At 40.2% G+C, this 19138-nt stretch overlaps 2 protein-coding genes across 2 annotated transcripts; both read right to left on the bottom strand.

Moving 5' to 3' along the window:
* Positions 1 to 1135: 1135 nt before the first annotated feature.
* On the bottom strand, positions 1136 to 14298 carry MRPS36 (mitochondrial ribosomal protein S36). The gene is made up of 4 exons (XM_047729161.1): positions 14156 to 14298; positions 4426 to 4489; positions 2630 to 2817; positions 1136 to 2084 (listed from the first exon to the last, which is right to left on the bottom strand). The coding sequence occupies exons 1-4, from the start codon at positions 14195 to 14197 to the stop codon at positions 2067 to 2069; spliced, it is 312 nt and encodes a 103-aa protein (XP_047585117.1). The 5' UTR covers positions 14198 to 14298; the 3' UTR covers positions 1136 to 2066.
* A 3067-nt stretch (positions 14299 to 17365) lies between these two features.
* Positions 17366 to 17892, bottom strand: LOC125100232 (guanine nucleotide-binding protein G(I)/G(S)/G(O) subunit gamma-12). The gene has a single exon (XM_047730241.1). It carries the CDS (start codon positions 17709 to 17711, stop codon positions 17493 to 17495), a length of 219 nt encoding a protein of 72 aa, XP_047586197.1. The 5' UTR covers positions 17712 to 17892; the 3' UTR covers positions 17366 to 17492.
* Positions 17893 to 19138: the final 1246 nt, after the last annotated feature.

Genomic DNA, 19138 nt, shown 5'->3' with positions numbered 1-19138 from the left:
AAGCCTTCAATAATTGCCGCCCCAGCCTGAAGAGAGCTGTCCAGCCAAACTGCTCCAGAAATCCATACCCAGAGAAAAAAAATGACCTATTAAGTGATTATTGTTTTTAGCAACATTTTGAGTTTTGAGTCATTAAGTTTTGATTTGCTACAAAGTAATACACCATCGGGACACTGGGATGGTTCAGTCAGTTAAGTGTTTTTCTTCAGCTCAGGACATGATCCTAGGATCCTGGAATCCAGAACCACATCAGTCTCCCTCTGCCTCTGCCTGCCACTCCCCTGCTTGTGCTCTGACAAATAAAAGTGGGAAAAAAAAGTAATACACAATGCACTAATGGATCCTATCATATTGTATAGCATTAGGGAGGAAATCTGAAGCTTGATCAAATTCAGCAATTTGTGGATGGTTATATATATTTATGTGCTCATCTCCTAAATGAAAATACAGGCTATTTATTTAAAGCTAAGCCAGAATTCCTTCTATACCATCCTCTTTGGGAGCTCACCCTATGATACCAATTCCCACTGAACATGCCTTTTTGCCATACTTGTGCTCATAAATTCTGTAAAAGTGATAAATTTTTTCCATTGTGACATTCATTGCTGGAGCTATAGTAAAGATGGCCTTCAAACAGTTCTAGTATGGGGCTTCTGACTGCTGGCCCACAGAATCACAGAAATCACTCTTCATGATCTGAACCAACTCTGTTTCGGAAAGCAAAAAAAATGACCTTGGTTTCCTGTAACTGAAATGTAAAAATTAAGGGAAAAAAAGAGAATAGGGCTAACTTTAAAGAATATTTTCGAAGTAAGTTTTTAAATGATAACAGAAAAATCATCAATCACATTGTTTTTCTGAGTCACCAGAACAGCTTATTTCTGGTACCAAACACCTATCTCATATTCAACTTGGGCAACATTTATACTGGTCACAACAGAGAACTCATAGGAGAAGCAGATAAACTATGGAATAGCAAAAAGACAAAACAAAAACAAAAACAAAATAACAAAACAAAAAAACCAAAGCTTAGTCTACAGGCAAATGAGCAAAACTCAACAACAATTTGACTCTAATACCCATGAGCTACCCTTACTAATAGGAATGACTTCCTTAAAGCATATTCTAGAAATCATTCAAGGTATGGAAGAAAATTTATTTAGCTTTGTGAGGCTTTACTTTCACAATAATACATGCCCTTGGCACTCTAAGACCCTATTAAAGTTTTATAAATTGCCTTAATAAGGCAAATATTTAGGTTGATTTTATGAAACTTTCAGACATTTAAGTTTGAGAAAGTTAGTGGTTTTCAGAATTTGCACACAGAATGACAATCAAAACAGTAAAAGAAATCAAAGAATGAGACTTTCTTAACAGCCCTAATAATATAGTAAGTTGCAATGTCTAATCAAACATCTATTCCTAGGTTTATATTTATTTTGATCCCATATATTCCATTTTAAACTCTGGCACTTTCTTCTGAATATTGGTTACAAATAATCTTTTGTCTTAACTCCCAGTTTTAATACCACAAAGTCACCTGTTTTACCTTGACTATATTTTTATTACTTAGTGTAGGATATGCTTTTTAAACTAGTTATACTCCAGTAACTCTGTGAATGAAAAAATGTTAAGAAAACTAAGAACAAATAATGGAGTCATTCTTTCATTGATCCTCGTCCAATTTCAGGAAAATCACTTCCCCAAGCAGCAATTCTCTTTGATAAAAACCTGTGATAGTTTACTAGATACTGTGTACTTTTAGTAGCTCCAACACTGGAAATACTTGATAATTGAGAGTAAATTAATAGGCTAACATTTAAAAATGTATACTTTAATAAGCATATAAACAATTAGGTAATCTTTTGCAGAAGCTGACCAAGATACATATATTAGAAGATACAACTGTCCATCTAAATTTTCTATATTTCATTTTTTTTCTTTTTGGAGAGTATTCAAGTTGTTTGCTATATAATTTCTCATGTGCCATTTTGGATTTTTGGACAGTCTTTATTGTAAAGACTATTTTTTTGTCTGATGACAAATAGCAGCCACACTGTCAGTGATTATTCCGGACCTCCACGCTGAAAAGGAAAAAACAAAGCAAAAAATTAGGTGTTAAATTTACAGAAGAAAAGTTTTCATGGTCACTATACAAATTTACACCATTTTAAGCAAATGACCTTTAGGGTTTAAAAAAACAATTTCAATTTTTCATTTCTCTTAGGCACTCCTATCAATGTTATAAACAATTTCTGATCTGGAGAGGACTCAAGGTTGACCCTGATTGGTGGGCCTCAAATTTCTTGGTCTCAGCAGCCCTTCACACTGAAAAATTACCAAGGACTCTACTGAGTTTCTTTCATGTGTTATGGTTATTACTACTTCCCATATTATACTTCCACACATATATCCCTTCATGTACCTCTACTGAGGGCTTGTACATGGTTTACTTCTCATAGGCTTGTACATGGTTTACTTCTCATAGTCCGGGCCTGATTATCTTAGTCTTAGCTATTGACGCACCATGACAAGGTGATGGAAGAGCAAGAAAATCAGCCTATGAAATTCCAAAAGCCAAAAATGTTCATGTGTTTTGATAGTACTAAAATAAAGAGCAATGACATACTTGGATAAATTCAATTTCTTCTTGAGATACAAGTTTCCTTCTGTATTTCTGAGGTAATGTTTTTATTATTTCTGCAGTGTCTGGTGGACCCTGATGCATCAGCAAATCTGGTGATTTACTTCCCTTAGAATGCTGTGAAATTGAAGAAGAGTGAGATGGTAGTCCTGCTGATCTCAAAACTTCTGATACTGAAAAAAAATATATATGTAATTAGAGAAATAAATTGTTCAGGTATCTTAAAATACTATTTTGAGTTATCTATTATTGAGTAAGCAAGTCATACTTCAAATGCTAAGTGTAATTCTAACAGGTATTACTGAGTAACTTAGTTGGGTAAAGTTCATTTTAAATAAGGAGGTAGCCTTAAGCGAATGAATTACTAAAACAAGTTTCTAAAATAATAAAATTTCTAGGTAGTGGAGTTCAACCCATATAGATAATCAGCATGACCTAAATTTTGTCAAATGGTGGAATTTATAGTCAAAAATATCCCTATAAGGGGTGCCTGGGTGGTTCAGTCGGTTAAGCAACTGCCTTTGGCTCAGGTTATGATCCCAGCGGCCTGGGATCCCTGCACAGTGGGAAGCATGCTTCTCCCTCTCCCACTCCCCCGCTTGTGCTCTCTCTCTTTCAAATGAATAAAAGCTTTAAAATATATATGTAGGGGCACCTGGGTGGCTCAGTGGTTTAAAGCCTCTTTCAGCTCAGGTCATGATCCCAGGGTCCTGGGATTGAGCCCCGCATCAGGCTCTCTGCTTGGTGGGGAGCCTGCTTCCCTTCCTCTCTGACTGTTTCTCTGCCTACTTGTGATCTCTGTCAAATAAATAAATAAAATCTTTAAAAAAATAAATAAATAAATAAATAAATAAAAATCTTTAAAAAAAATATATGTGTGTGTGTATATATATATATATATATACATATATATTTAGAGAGAGAGAGAGAGAGAGATCCTTATAAAACTTCTTAAGCTCCTCCCTGAATTGAAGATCAAATATCTTATAATAAAAACAGGGACAAGAATAATGATTACTGAGTAATGTATAGATGTGTTGAATCACTATATTGGGCACTGTAAATTAACTCTACTAGAATTAAAAAAAAAAAAAACAGGGACAAAGGACTGGGTAAAATGGACGGAAAAGAGGACAACAACTTGTTCAGAATCTTGAGTTACTTTATAGGCAATGATTGCTCAGGGCTAAGGCAGTCTTCATCTATTGAGTGAATGAGTAAATGAGTGAATGAAAGAAAAGAAGGTCAGGGGCGCCTGGGTGGCTCGGTGGGTTAAGCCTATGCCTTCGGCTCAGGTCATGATCTCGGGGTCATGGGATCGAGCCCCGAGTCGGGCTCTCTGCTCAGCGGGGAGCCTGCTTCTCCCCCTCTCTCTGCCTGCCTCTCTGCCTACTTGTGATCTCTGTCAAATAAATAAATAAAATTTAAAAAAAAAAAAAAAAAAAAGAAGGTCAGCTGGGAGAAAAATATAGGAATGGCTACTGTCTTCACAATCTCTCCAATGTAAGCATGGGATAGTCTTTTCAAGGACAGAAGAAAGGAAAGAACAAAAATTTCCCTATATAAAATCAATATCCTTAAAAATTCAGAGACATTTCTGTTGAGTCACCACCTTTTTAAATGGAGGTAATAAGAAGTTAACTTCTACTTGCATAAAACCTAGCAGACCACTGTGAGGTCTCATGGATTTTTAAATGAGTAAGAATGCCTATTATAGCATATTCATATATAAAAATGCTTGTACATATATATGTATTTTAAAAATCTGAAGTATAACTTACCGTTAGGTTTAGGATTGTCTCTTCTGTCAGGGAATCTTATTAATGGAGTATGTGGCTTGACTACCTAAAGGAAAAATTAAAATACATGGAAAAAAAAGATGAAGCACTAAAACTATTAACTATAAAAGAAACCACCTACTGAGCTTCACAGATACCTTTGTTAAAATAAACTTAGTATTTCTTTTTTTTTTTTCAACAGAAAGGTTGTCTACTTTTTTTTTTTTTTAAGATTTTATTTATTTATTTGACAGACAGAGATCACAAGTAGGCAGAGAGGCGGGCAGAGAGAGAGGGGGAAGCAGGCTCTCTGCTGAGCAGAGAGCCCAATGTGAGGCTGGATCCCAGGACCCTGAGATCATGACCTGAGCTGAAGGCAGAAGCTTAACCCGCTGAGCCACCCAGGCGCCCCTAAACTTAGTATTTCACAGCAACTTTAAATCTTACTATTTTACTCTTCCCCAACCAGGAAAGCTGGTCTATAAACTATTAATTTGTTTATCTTATCTGCTCTTCATAGTAACTTTGGACTTTACACTTAACTTATATTTTACTATACTTTATATTTATACTTTACTTATATTTTACTATACTACCAACTGACCTCAAAAACAACCCTATGGGGGTGCTTGGGTGGCTCAGCAGGTTAGGGCCTCTGCCTTCGGCTTGGGTCATGATCCCAGGGTCCTGGGATCAAGCCCCGTGTCGGGCTCTCTGCTCAGCAGGAAGCCTGCTTCCTCCTCTCTCTCTCTCCCTCTCTCTCTCTCTGCCTGCCTCTCTTCCTACTTGTGATCTCTGTCTGTCAAATAAATAAATAAATAAAATCTTTAAAAAAGAAAAAAAAAAAACGACAAAAAAAAAAAAAAACAACCCTATGGAGGCACCTGAGTGGCTTAGCTGGTTAAGCAACTGCCTTCAGCCCAGGTCATGATCCCAGAGTCCAGGGATCAAGAACCGCATAGGGCTCCCAGCTCCGCAGGGAGTCCGCTTCTCCCTCTGACCTTCTCCCCTCTCATGCTCTTTCTTACTTGCTCTCTCTCTCAAATAAATAAATAAAATCTTAAAAAAAAAAAAAACAACAACAACCCTATGAAAAGATGACACAGATCTTACGTTGCATGACATGTATTGCCCTGCTGCCTGGTAAGAATTTGAAGTTTCCTAACTTGTATTGAGTTTGTTTTCCTACTATGTCAATATCTAGCAGTGTAAAATAGGGTAAAAAGCATACTAAAAATTAGGTCATTAAGAAAATACTTTTTCTAAAAAAAAAAAAAAAATACTTTTTCTGGGAAGCCTGGGTGGTTCAGTCAGTTAAGCATCTGCCTTCAGCTCAGGTCATGATCCCAGGGTCCATGAATCCGGTTCCGCCTTGGACTCCGTGCTCAGTGGGGAGACTGCTTCTCCCTTTGGCCCCCATTCCCCTGCTTGTGCTCTCACGCTCTCTCTGACAAATAAAATTTTTAAAAGAAAATATTTTTTTTGACTACAAAAGTAACACATGTTCTGTGTAAAAAAATTGGAAGAAATGGAAAAAAGCACAAATAAGAAAACACTGTCTATAATCCCCAAGCCCACATAAAACAATTTAAACATTTTGTTAGCGCTTTTGGTCTGAGGGCTATACCCACGGTAATATATATTTTTAGAATATTGCTTTTATAACAAATATTTGCAGAGTATTACTATTTTATCCCTAGAATTCCAGATAATGCTATAGAGAAACTTAAATGGATCTTTCAATATTAAATTTTCTGAATACACAATGCTAAGACTCTAATGAACAGTACTGTTTGCATCTAAAGTAATCTCTGAGTTGCTCTGTAACTAGTGATAGTGAGATATGTTTATCTGCAAAATACTGTATATATGTATTACATATTAGTTTATATGAGTACAGAAGTAAATAGGTTCGTTGGGACCGGCCTGAAACCACCACCATAACTGTGTTGCTGTAAGAAAATGCTAGAATAGTGTTGTCTCCCACAGTATAAGAAAATGCTAGAATAGAGTTGTTTCCCACAGTATAAGTATAAGCACACACAAGTCTTTCATGCTAAAAAACAAAAGTCTAATGTAACATTGTGTGTCAACTGTACTTAAGTAAAAAAAAATTTTTAAAGATTTTATTTATTTATTTGACAGAGATCACAAGCAGGCAGAGAGGCAGGCAGAGGCAGAGAGAGAAGCAGGCCCCCCGCTGAGCAGAGAGCCAGATGTGGGGCTCTATCCCAGGACACTGAGATCATGACCGAAGGCAGAGGCTTAACCCACTGAGCCACCCAGGTGCCCCGATTAAATAAAAATTTTTTAAAAACCAATTATCCCTCTAGTGACTATTTTTCCTTTTCATAGCCAAGCTTCTTGAAATAATGTTTTATCCATCCATTTTCAATACCCCATTTATAAGTTTTAAACATGTTCAACAGCTTTCAAGATAAACTTCAAACTCACATTTGTCATTCACAGGCCCATCCTGATCTGGCATCTGCTTACCTCTCAAGCCTCAATCCCCACCACTGCCTTATATACATTTTTTTAAAAGATTTTATTTATTTATTTATTTGACAGAGAGAGAGAGAGATCACAAGCAGGCAGGGGGTGGGGGGAAGCAGACTCCCTGCTGAGCAGAGAGCCTGATGTGGGGCTGGATCCCAGGATCCTGAGATCATGACCTGAGCCAAAGGTAGAGGCTTAACCCACTGAGCCACCCAGGCGCCCCTGCCTTATATACCTTTTATTCCAGGTATTCTGAAGTACTTTTCTGTTCCCTATTCATCATGCCATTTCATACCATTCAATCTACAGCTTGTGTTCCATGCCAGGAAATTATCCTCAGTCCTGTCCTGCTTCCATGCCCCTGCTTTCATCTGTTTATTAATTTTTTAAAGTTTTAAGAATTTATTGATCTATTTGAGAGAGAGCAAAGGGGAGTGAAAGAGAGAGAGCCTGAACAAGGGGATGAGGAGAGGGAGGAGAAGCAGACTCCTGGCTGAGAAGGACACCTGAACACAGGGCTCGATCCCAAGACCCTGGTATCATGACCTGAGCTGAAGGCAAACACCTAACAGACTGAGCCACCCAGGTGTCCCTCATCTGTTGATCTGTTAAAACAATCAAATATCACTTCCCTCTAAAAAGCTTTCCTGATTTTAAAGTGTGATTTTAAAACTCCTCCTCTGGGTTTCCATGGCATCTGTGCCAGTATATCTGTGGGACAGATTCCTAGGAAAGAGACTGCTGAGTCAAAAGAGGAAAAAACCAGTCCTGAGAGGTATTGGTAGATTTTCTTTCACAGAATTTATATTGTTTTATATTCCCATATTGGATCCTAGAGTGACCAATGAGTGCCTGCTTACACACAGCCTTCACAACAGACTTGTGTTATCTGACTTGTACATTTTTAATCAAATCTCAGTGAGGAAAAATGTTATCTCCATGTAGTTTTCATTTTCAGCTATCTTACCATAAGTAAGGCTGTTCATCTTTTTTTTCTTTTAAGATTTTTTATTTATTTATTTGACAGAAAGAGATCACAAGTAGGCAGAGAGGCAGGCAGAGAGAGAGAGAGAGAGGGAAGCAGGCTTCTCGCCGAGCAGAGAGCCCGATGTGGGACTCGATCCCAGGACCCTGAGATCATGACCTGAGCCGAAGGCAGCGGCTTAACCCACTGAGCCACCCAGGCGCCCTGTTCATCTTTTCATATGGTTAAGAGCATTTTCATTTCTTTACCTGTGAAGATTGTATTCATAGCTCTTGCCTATTTTTCTATGCTTGTAAGTTCTTTATATAGTATGCTTATAAACTCTTTTTCTGTTGCAAATTTTTTACCTAGTTTTTTTTTTTTAGTTGAATGTTTTTTATTTTTTTGGATGAGTAAATTTGTGTTTTTTTTTCTTTCTAGTACAGCCCACATTATCAGTCTTTTCTCCTTAATACATCTTGATTTTTTTTTAAAGATTTTATTTAGGGGCGCCTGGATGTCTCAGTTGGTTAAAGCCTCTGCCTCCGGCTCAGGTCATCCCAGAGTCCTGGGATCGAGCCCCCCATCGGGCTCTCTGCTCAGCAGGGAGCCTGCTTCTCCCGCACCCCCCGCCTGCCTCTATGCCTAATTGTGATGTGTCTGTCAAATAAATAAATAAGATCTTTAAAAAAAAAAAGATTTTATTTATTTATCTGACAGAGACACAGGCAGAGGAAACACAGGCAGGGGGAGTGGGAGAGGGAGAAGCAGGCTCTCCGCTGAGCAGGGAGCCTGATGAGGGGCTCCATCCCAGGACTCTGGGATCATGACCTGAGCTGAAGGTAGACGCTTAACGACTGAGTTACCCAGTCCCCTGTATCTTGATTTTAAAGCATAGTTGGGTAAGTTTTCACTGTTCCAGTTATAAAGAAAGTCTTGTTTTCATTTGGTATTGCATGGTATTGTTTCTTTTAATTTTCAATTCTGAAATAATTACGAAATCATAGGAAGCTGCAAAAAATGTACAAGGAAATTCCTGGTAACTTCATTCAGTTTCTACCACAGTAGTATCTTACATAACTATAGCACAATATCAAAACCAGGAAACTGACACTGGTACAGTCCATATAGCTTATTTTAGATTTGGTCAGTTTTATATGTACTCATTTGTGCATGTATAATTCTTTGCAATTTTGGCTTCATTTTTTACATTAAGATATCAGATCCCTTTGCAATGTATCACTTCCTCCCCGACTAACCCCTGGCAACCACTGATCTTTTTACTGTCTCCCAGTTTTCTTTTCCAGAAGGTCACATATTTGGAATCATAAAGTAGTCTTTCAGTTTGGTTTCTTTCACTCAGTAACACGTATATAAGTTTCCTCCATGTCTTTCCATGGCTTGATAGCAAATTCCTTTTTAGTGTTGGATAATATTCCAAGCCTGGATGTATCACAGTTTATGTATCTATTCACCTACTACTAAAGGATATCTTGGTTGCTTCCAAATTTTGACAATTATGAATAAAGCTACTATAAATATCCATGTGCAGGTTTCTATGTAGATGTAAGTTTTCAACTCATTTGGGTAAACAGCAAAGTGCAATTGTTTGATCATATAGTTAAAGTATATCAAGTTTTTAAAGAAACTGCCAAACTGCCTTCCAAAGTGGTCGTACCATATTACATTCTCAGCAGGAGCGAATGAGTGCCTAGTGCTCCACATCTTTGCCAGCATTTGGTAGTATCCACATTCTTCTGGATTTCGGCCACTCTAACAGGTATGAAGTGATATTTCTTTGCTGTTTTAATTTGCAAATCCATGATGACATGTGATGTTTTACATATGCCTGTGATCTGTCTTTGATGAGGAGTCTGTTCAGGGCTTTTGGCCATTTTGTTGTTGTTGTTGTTTTTCAAGTGGGCCCCACAGCCCAGCACAGGGCTCAAACCCAAACTCAGGACCCTGTCAAGACCTGACCTAAAATCAAGAGCCAGACATTTAATGGAATGAGCCACCTAGGCACCCCACCCATTTTTAAATCAGGTTGTTTTCTTGTGTTAAGTTTTAAGAGTTGTGGTTTTTTTTTTAAGGTTTTATTTATTTATTTGACAGAGAGAGAAATCACAAGTAGACAGAGAGGCAGGCAGAGAGAGGGAGAAGCAGGCTCCCCGCTGAGCAGAGAGCCCGATGCGGGGCTTGATCCCAGGACCCTGAGATCATGACCTGAGCTGAAGGCAGAAGCTTAACCCACTGAGCCACCCAGGCGCCCTGTTATTTTCTAGTTTTATAGTTTACATTTTACATACAATTCTACAACCCATTTTGAGTCAATTTTTGTGAAGAGTATAAGGTCTGTGTCTAGATTCATCTTTTTCCAAGTGAATATCCAGTTGTTCCACAACATTTATTGAAAAGACGATCTTTTCTCCATATATTGTGTTTGCTCCTTTGTCACAGTTCAGTTAAATAGCTTTTAATTTTTAATTTTTACCTTTCTAAGTCTCTTAGTTTGAGGTATGCCTCATATATAGCATAGCATTGGATAGGTATTTGCTAGCCAAGTTGAGAGTAATTTTCTTTTTTTTTTAATAGTTTTTTTAAGATTTTATTTATTTATTTGACAGAGAGATCACAAGTAGGCAGAGAGGCAGGCAGAGAGAGAGAGAGAGAAAGAGAGGGGAAGGGAAGCAGGCTCCCTGCTGAGCAGAGAGCCCAACGTGGGGCTCGATCCCAGGACCCCGGAATCATGACCTGAGCTGAAGGCAGAGGCTTTAACCCCCTGAGCCACCTAGGCGCCCCTGAGAGTAATTTTCTAAAGGGGATTTAGATCATTTACATTTACAGATATAACTCACAAGTTTGGTATATTTTGTCATATCATTTTATGATTATTTAAGTATAAATTCCTTTGTCATATCATCTTTTTCTTTGCTTTCACTTGTGGGATTTTTTTTAATTTGGAAACAATTATAAATTATGCTTTTGTGCATCTATATTTACATTACTACCTTTACATAATACCCTTAATGGCCACCTTCTGAGATACTACCCATTGGTTCATTACTATGAGAAAGAATGAAAGCAGGTGATAGTGATCTCTTCTCTGTTTTCCTTCCCCATCTTTTACTACCAGTTAATAACCAGGGGCAAGTGTATTCCAGCTTTTGTATACTCTCCCCCTTATTCCTCCATTTTAAAAGTTGAATTAGAGCTATACTGTCAGAACAATAGTATTACCAACAAGTCTTTCACTGTATCTCCATTATTTAGTCTTGTTCTTACAGTCACATAATTCAATGTGTTCATATTCATTTCCTATGTTGAAACAACTCTGAGTACAACTAAGTATTCCTCAGTTGTCTTTCATCCTCTGGGAGATCTAGTAGGAAGGGTTGCAGGGAACAATATTCCCTGAGTTAGTGAAGGTGTTAGAAGGGTTTGTAGCCTTTAGAACTTGAAGGTCAGTGCAGCTAGATACATCTCTGGTTAATATTTTCCATCCTTAACTACCTTACATATGTTATCCGCATGTCCTCCTTTATGAACTATTATTGTTGTAAACTCTGATAACTTTCGTTCTCTTTTAAGTGCTTGGTCTTGTAGCCTGGATCACCCAAACTTTTTCTTTTTCTCCTTTAAAATCTAAAGATTCCAGGGACGCCTGGGTGGCTCAGTTGGTTGGACGACTGCCTTCGGCTCAGGTCATGATCCCGGAGTCCCGGGATAGAGTCCCGCATCGGGCTCCCAGCTCCATGGGGAGTCTGCTTCTCCCTCTGACCTTCTCCTCGCTCATGCTCTCTCTCACTGTCTCTCTCTCAAATAAATAAATAAAATCTTTAAAAAAAATAAAATAAAATCTAAAGATTCCAGGGGCCCCTGGGTGGCTTAGTCAGTGGGGCATCCAACTCTTGGTTTCAGCTCAAGTCATGACCTCAGGGTCCTGAGATCCAGCCCTGTGTGCATCAGGCTCCTGGCTTGGTGGTAAGTCAACTTGTCTCCCTCTCTCTCTCTGCCTTCCCACCCCCACCCCCATGTGAGTGCTTACACACATGTGCTCCCTCTCTCTCAAATACATAAATCTTAAAAAACAAAACCAAACCAAACTTCAAGATTCTACTAGAATATACCCATTAGTCAACTACAGTTGGTTAATTCTCTCAAGCCTAAGGTATAGTTTTAAGTCTTCTTTTATATCAGGCAAGTTTTATTAAGTTATACGTTTTGAGACTTGTTCTATTTGCTTTTACTTTTTCAGAGACTACTTATTATGCAAAAGTTGCATCTTCCTGTTTTTATCTACTTCTGTGACTTCCTTTGAATCGGTCTAATCTTTTCCTTTTTCTGTGATTTTTTTTCCTTTTCCTCTTTTCATGCACTATTTCCTTTAACAAAACTTCTGAGTTGCCTATTTACCTTTATATTCCTTCTACTTTAGTATTTACTTCTGGAAAGTTCTTTTAATTCTTCACTGAGTTCAGAGCTGTATTGTCCCTAAAATCTTAACCTAAAATCTAACCTCAACCACAATCTTTTAGTGTATAACGCTTCTCTGTTACTTCCCACTGTAAGCATCACCAAACCCTTCATTTCCTTGATTGTTCCTTTTTCCGGTCAACTGGTTCCACCCTGACTTCACCTCCTTTCTTATCTAGCCTAGGACCCAGGGACCATTCAATATTCTATTACCAGCACTCTCAACCTCCTTCCTGGAGGTGTATCTTCACCTCACTTGTAAATCTCAAACCCTGAATTAATCCAACTACCCTTCTTTCCATGTCTCATGCAGCCAAAATGATATTGTAAATGATAAATTATCACCTTTTTGCTTACATTAGTCCAAATATATCAAATATATATATATATGCTTGCCATTCCGTCATTTTTATATGTCTTCTTGTTTATATATAGTCATTTCTCTTAGGTATAAACCTAGGAGTAAAATTACTAGGTTACAGGGTAGGTATGTTTAATTACTAGAGACTGACAAAACAGATTTCCAAAGTGGCCATATGAATTATAATCCTACCAGCAACAATGAGGGTTTCCGGTGTCTCACAATGTCATCTCTTGGTATTGGCAGTTCTTAAAATTTTAATAACTTTAGTAGATGCAGTGGCACTTCCTGGCTTTAATTTGTATTCTCCTGGCAAGAATTAAGTAGAACATCTTTTCCCATGCTTATTGCTCATTTTTATATCTTCTTTTGTGCAGTTTCAACTTTTCAACCCATTTATAAATTGAGCTATATATTATGGATATGTATGGTTATACATTATGGGTACCAGTCCTTTGTTAGAGGTTCTCCTTGTCTCACAGAATCTTTAATTAGTTAATGCTCAGCATCTACCTACTGAATAAGTGAGGATCATTCCTTGCAATGGGACCGAAGACTGGGATCTAGGATTATCTTTCAAACCGAAACAAAGAAACAGGCTGTGTAAAACCACCAAAAATGTGCAGGTTGTGTCCCTTTATATATTAACTTTACCTCTCCTATTTAATTTAGCCATCACTGCTGGAGAAGCAAATACAAAAGCTATCAGGGGTTGGTAATTGATGTGTGGATTAACAAAGTTCCTCTAAGCTACCAATCTAAACTCAAGGGGATAAAAGCTTGACAACAAAAGGCTTGGAAAAGGACCAACCATACATGTTTTAATGCATGTAAAACATTACAGATAAACTTAAATAATATCTTTCCCCCTTTCAATTCCCCCGCCCAGCCAGTAACTAGATGCTGGTATTGGTGGGGGAGGACAGGCCCGGGGTGAGTTCGCAGCTCACAGGCCAGTTCTCAGGCTATTCCCAAGACCTTGAAGGGACACCGGGTCAGATACAAGGTTCGCTTCCTTCCACTCGCCGTTACCGCCTTCCTTACGATTGGCTCATCCGGGACATCACAGACCATGCTAAACGTCGATTGGCCAGACTACTGCCAGGGCAGCCTAGCCCGCCGACTCCTAAGAGGGCTACGGAGGTCCTGGCAGAGTATGGTCCGGGGACGGCGCAGCTGTTCTGCGCCTACCTGCTGATACACTGCAGTCCTGCAGCATAGCTTGAAGCCTCAGCTATAGTCCCGGCTCACTGCCCGACCCAGTGGGCTCAAGGTCCAATTCTCACACATACCCCCCGGGCCGCGTCGCTGGCGCTACCCAAGGCCGCGGTGACCGCCCAGCCTCCGCCACCGCCTTGTCTCCCCAGCGCCTTTACTATAATCAGCAGTGTCCCTACCACCCACGGTGCGAAAAAGCGACAAAATTTACTTACCTGAACGACCCTGCTGGCAGACGCCATCTTGCTGCCCATCATGACCCCGGGATGGGGCAGCTTCCGGGGCAGTAGCTAGGCGCCAATATAACTGGAGTCCAGGGCAGCTGGGGGCGGGCCCTGCCTGTGGCGTCATGGAGGAGGGACGAGCCGGCAATCCCGTGGGATCGTCCTCCACCGCGGAGCTAACCCACCCTCTGCGCCTGACCCCGCCCCGCCCCGCCCCGCCCCGCTTTCAGTCTAGGAATTGCCCCACGTGCTTCCCATTGTTCAGTTTTGCAGACGAAGGTCTGTGGTGTTCCGTGTGTTTTGCACATCAGCCTATTAGTAAATTAGGGCCATTTCCTTCTCCAGATAGCCAGATTCTAATTTAAGTAGTGTCCAAAATTTAACCTGAAACCAAATACGAAGTCACGTGGCTTCCTAAAATAAACAATCTTGTTAAAACTTGGGAGTTAGGGGTACCTGGGTGGCTCAGTTGGTTAAGCAATTGCATTCCGCTGGGGTAATGATCAGGGAGTCCCAGGATGGAGTCCCGCATTGTGCTCCCCACTCAGCTGGGAGTTTTCTTCTCTGCCTCAGGCTCGCTCTCTCCCCTGCTTTTGCTCTGTCAAATAAATAAATAAAATCTTTAAAAAACTTTTTTTAAAACTTGAAACTCGAAAAAAAATTGAAACATTTAATAAAGCAGATCTAACTTCTAATTAATAAAGTAGACGTGAAACAAGCTATATAAACTACTAGGAAGCAATGAGACAAATCATAACAGAAAAGTTTCTACAGATCAACTGGTTTAAGTCAGTGACTGTAAGAAAAATAGGGTGCCAGTGCATATAACCTCTCACTCAGTTCAACTTAAATATGCTAGTGTAGAGGGAAAGCAGCCTTGGTTAATATGTAATAAATCTATGGGCATTGTCTTTGTTCCAATAAAACTTTATTTACAGAACAAGCCAGCTGGTAAGCCAGTTTGCTGACCTCTGATATAAATGAAACAACCAACCAAAGCAAATGTGATCACCACCAACAACCACAATTAAAATATATACTAACAAAAGCACCACAGCCCAGAATTTAAGACCGACTGAGATGTAAAACACTTGTGTCCCCAATTGAAAAAGCTGCTGAGCTCTCAAATGCCCTCTTCAGATATGGCCAAGGTTAGTCATGGAAAGGGAGAACTTACCAAAGGGCAGAGTCAGAAACCACAGAAGAACCTCTTCCAGTGAGCAGCACAAGTGCCTAAACAAAATGTATTTCCTCTTCCTAGGAAGGAGCACCTCCTATCATTTACCAAACAGTCTTTCAGAATTGCTAACATTGTCCACTATTGTATGCTGGCTATGTGAAGCAACAGAATTTATCTTTTCAGCTCATTAATCTCCAGATCAGGAAGAGCCTTTTTTTTTTTAAATAGTATTTTATTTATTTATTTGACAGACAGAGATCACAAGTAGGCAGAGAGGCGGGCAGAGAGAGAGAGAGAGAGGGAAGCAGGCTCCCTGCTGAGCAGAGAGCCTGATGCGGGACTGGATCCGAGGACCCTGGGATCATGACCTGAGCTGAAGGCAGGGGCTTTAACCCACTGAGCCACCCAGGAGCCCCAGATCAGGAAGAGCCATTATTTGGACCTGATGTGAAAGAATATCATGAGATCCTGAACTTTGAAACTGTTATGATTAGATGACACTCTTAGGTTACTCTCCTTGGCGAAGGAGGTGTCTTTTACGTGTAAAAAGGAAGTTAATATTTAAGACCAAGACTGTATACTGTAGTGGACTGTATTTTTTTTCAAATGCCCATTTTCTTTCCCCCATTCTGAAACCCAGCACTCCCCTACTGTGGAAGTATACTTTTCTGTCACAGTAATGTTTGGCTTGGTGAACAGAGGCTTGGTAAAATAATGTACACCTCTTCCAAGCAGACACTTTAAATGTGCTTGTGTAATTTGACTTTTCACATTAACTATGAGAACGTTTTAGACAGTGGATGCTCCTCAGGTCCTCCAATGATCAGCCAAACTATGGATCCAAGAGAGATATAAATGTTTGTTAAAAGCCAGGGTATTGTTCAGCACTTGAGGAAAAACTGACTAATGAAATTTCTGTCTCAGGTTTGGGCTTTAGAAGGGAATACAAAGGATAAGAAAATCCCAGGAAAATGCAAAAAGATTTTTAGATGATGCTGAATCTTTACATCAGGAAGGTATTTTCCAGAATAATGCTTTTCTGTAAGAAAAATGTAACTTTTTTTTTTAAAAGATTTTATTTATTGACTTGACAGAGAAAAATCACAAGTAGGCAGAGGGCAGGCCGATAGAGAGAGAGAGAGAGAGAAGGAGGCTCCCCGCTGAGAGCCCCATGCGGGGCCCGATCCCAGAACCCCGAGACCATGACCTGAGCCAAAGGCAGAGGCTTTAACTCACTGAGCCACCCAGGCGCCCCAAGAAAAATGTAACTTATTGGGGTGGCCTGAGTAGGTCAGTTGGTTGAACTTCCAGCTTAAAAAAATGTTGAAGGGTGTCTGGGTGGCTCAGTCAGTTAAGCTTGGGTTATGATCTCAGGGTCCTTGTCCTTCTGCCCCTGCCCCCACTCATTTGCTCTCAAATAAATCAAAAAAATCTTTTATTTTTTTAAAGATTTTTATTTATTTATTTGACAGACAGAGAACACAAGTAGGCAGAGAGGCAGGCAGAGAGAGAAGGGGAAGCAGGCTCCCTGCTGAGCAGAGAGCCTGATGCGGGACTCGATCCCAGGATCCTGGGATCATGACCTGAGCCGAAGGCAGAGGCTTTAATCCACTGAGCCACCCAGGTGCCCCTCAAAAAAATCTTTTAAAAAAGGAAAAGAATGTTGAAAATACTACATTGTCCATAAAAGTGATCAACAGCTCCAAACTCAATTTATTTCAATATTCAATTATTTGAATAAGGAATTCAAATTAGAGCTTTCTCTAAAAAGGGATGGGATACTATAAAAGATAGCAAGTTTTTTTTTTGAAGATTTTATTTATATATTTGACACAGAGAGAGAGATCACAAGTAGGCAGAAAGGCAGGCAGAGAGAGAGGGGGAAGCAGGTTCCCTGCTGAGCAGAGAGCCCGATGCAGGGCTCTATCCCAGGACCCCGAGATCATGACCGGAGCCGAAGGCAGAGGCTTAAACCACCGAGCCACCCAGGTGCTCCAAGTTTTTTTTTTTGTTTTGTTTTGTTTTTCCAAGTTAGAGTATTTTAGTTATTAGCAGTGGTTACCAAATAAGCTGAAAGTAAATTTCTTCCAAGGAGCTGCTCAAAATTTGCTTTGTTGAGAAGAGGCGAGGAGCCATTTCAGCGTTCCTCTATAAGATGATGCAAGTTTTTTTATCCTTGAAAGGGTTTTCTGAGGTCGGTATCCCTATCAGCAAAGGGTCGCTCCTGGCATGCTCCTCACAGTAGGACATGAGGTCCGCTGACGCCTTTGAAACCTTTATTCTCTCGATGGAGGCTTCCATTCTCAACTGTTGCACTGTCCTCCTGGCCTGGGCGATGTTGTTGGTGCTTGCTGTTTTGCTGGACATCTTCAACTATTGTTTCTACCCGAAACCAGTAAGACTTCCGGGGGCCCACCGTTTTCCGGTTGTAAGGGGTGGAATGAATCTGCCGGTGCGCTCCCCCCGCCGCCGCCGCCGGGGACTCGGTCTCTAAGGGCTCCTGAAGACAGCTCCGACCTCTCCTCCGCCTCCCGCTCCTCCGGGCGCCGGCTCCCGTTTTTTGTTTTTTTGTTTGTTTTTTTTTTTTTAAGTTTATATATTTTTAGTACTCTGTAAACCCAACATGGGGCTTGTACTCACAAGCCCCAGATTGAGAGTCACATGCTCTACCAACTGAGCCAGCCAGGTGCCTGAGCAAGTTCTATTTTTTTTTTTAAGATTTTATTTATTTTTTTAAAAAAGATTTTATTTATTTATTTGACAGATAGAGATCACAAGTAGGCAGAGAGGCAGGCAGAGAGAGAGGAGGAAGCAGGCTCCCGGCTGAGCAGAGAGCCCTATGTGGGGCTCAATCCCAGGACCCTGGGATCATGACCTGAGCCAAAGGCAGAGGCTTTAACCCACTGAGCCACCCAGGCGCCCCAAGTTCTATTTTTTTTTTTTTTTAAGATTTTATTTGTTGGGCGCCTGGGTGGCTCAGTGGATTGAGCCGCTGCCTTCGGCTCAGGTCATGATCTCAGGGTCCTGGGATCGAGCCCCGCATCGGGCTCTCTGCTCGGCGGGGAGCCTGCTTCCTCCTCTCTCTCTGCCTGCCTCTCTGCCTGCTTGTGATCTCTCTCTGTCAAATAAATAAAAAAATTTAAAAAAAAAAAAAAAAAAAAGATTTTATTTGTTTATTTGCCAGAGAGAGAGAGAGAGAGAGTGAGTGAGCACAGGCAGGCCGAGTGGCAGCAGAGGCAGAGGGAGAAGCAGGCTCCCCACCAACTGAAGTTGAACTGAAGTTGGGGACAGTATTCTTTTCATTAGTGGGATTCACTAAATTACCAAATGATTGCTAATTATCTTAACACTAAAATTGACTCATCATAGGGGCGCCTGGGTGGCTCAGTGGCTTAAAGCCTCTGCCTTCGGCTCAGGTCATGATCCCAGGGTCCTGGGATAGAGCCCCACGTTGGGCTCTCTGCTCAGCAGGGAGCCTGCTTCCTCCTCTCTCTCTGCCTGCCTCTCTAACACTTGTGATCTGTCTGTCAAATAAATAAATAAAATCTTTAAAAACTTAAAAAAAAAAAGAATACCTTATTGTACATTTCAAAGTCGCTAAGATCTTAAATCTTCTTACCACAAAAAAGAAATAATTATGTGACCCGATGGAGATGTGAGCTAATGCCATGGTGGTCAAATCAACCCATTGTATACCTTCAACTTATACCATGCTATATCATTTACAATGCTATATATATCAATACAACTGATAGTTGAAAAAACATCAAGATATGGATATCTCGGGGCGCCTG

This window comes from Lutra lutra, chromosome 5 (assembly GCF_902655055.1).
Source record: "Lutra lutra chromosome 5, mLutLut1.2, whole genome shotgun sequence".
Classification (NCBI taxonomy): Eukaryota; Metazoa; Chordata; class Mammalia; order Carnivora; family Mustelidae; genus Lutra; species Lutra lutra.
The sequence above is the reverse complement of the archived record's forward strand: the minus strand, read 5'-3'. Positions and strand labels throughout refer to the sequence as shown.

What these genes read in the sequence shown, in the direction of transcription:
- MRPS36 (XM_047729161.1), bottom strand. Translation starts at nt 14,197, where the DNA reads ATGATGGGCAGCAAGATGGCGTCTGCCAGCAGGGTCGTTCAG. An exon ending in CTGCCAGCAGGGTCGTTCAG is followed by an intron (nt 4,490 to 14,155) that starts GTAAGTAAATTT and finishes TTTTTCCTTTAG; the next exon opens with GTAGTCAAGCCACATACTCC. An exon ending in AGACAATCCTAAACCTAACG is followed by an intron (nt 2,818 to 4,425) that starts GTAAGTTATACT and finishes ATTTTTTTTCAG; the next exon opens with TATCAGAAGTTTTGAGATCA.
- LOC125100232 (XM_047730241.1), bottom strand. Translation starts at nt 17,711, where the DNA reads ATGTCCAGCAAAACAGCAAGCACCAACAACATCGCCCAGGCCAGGAGG.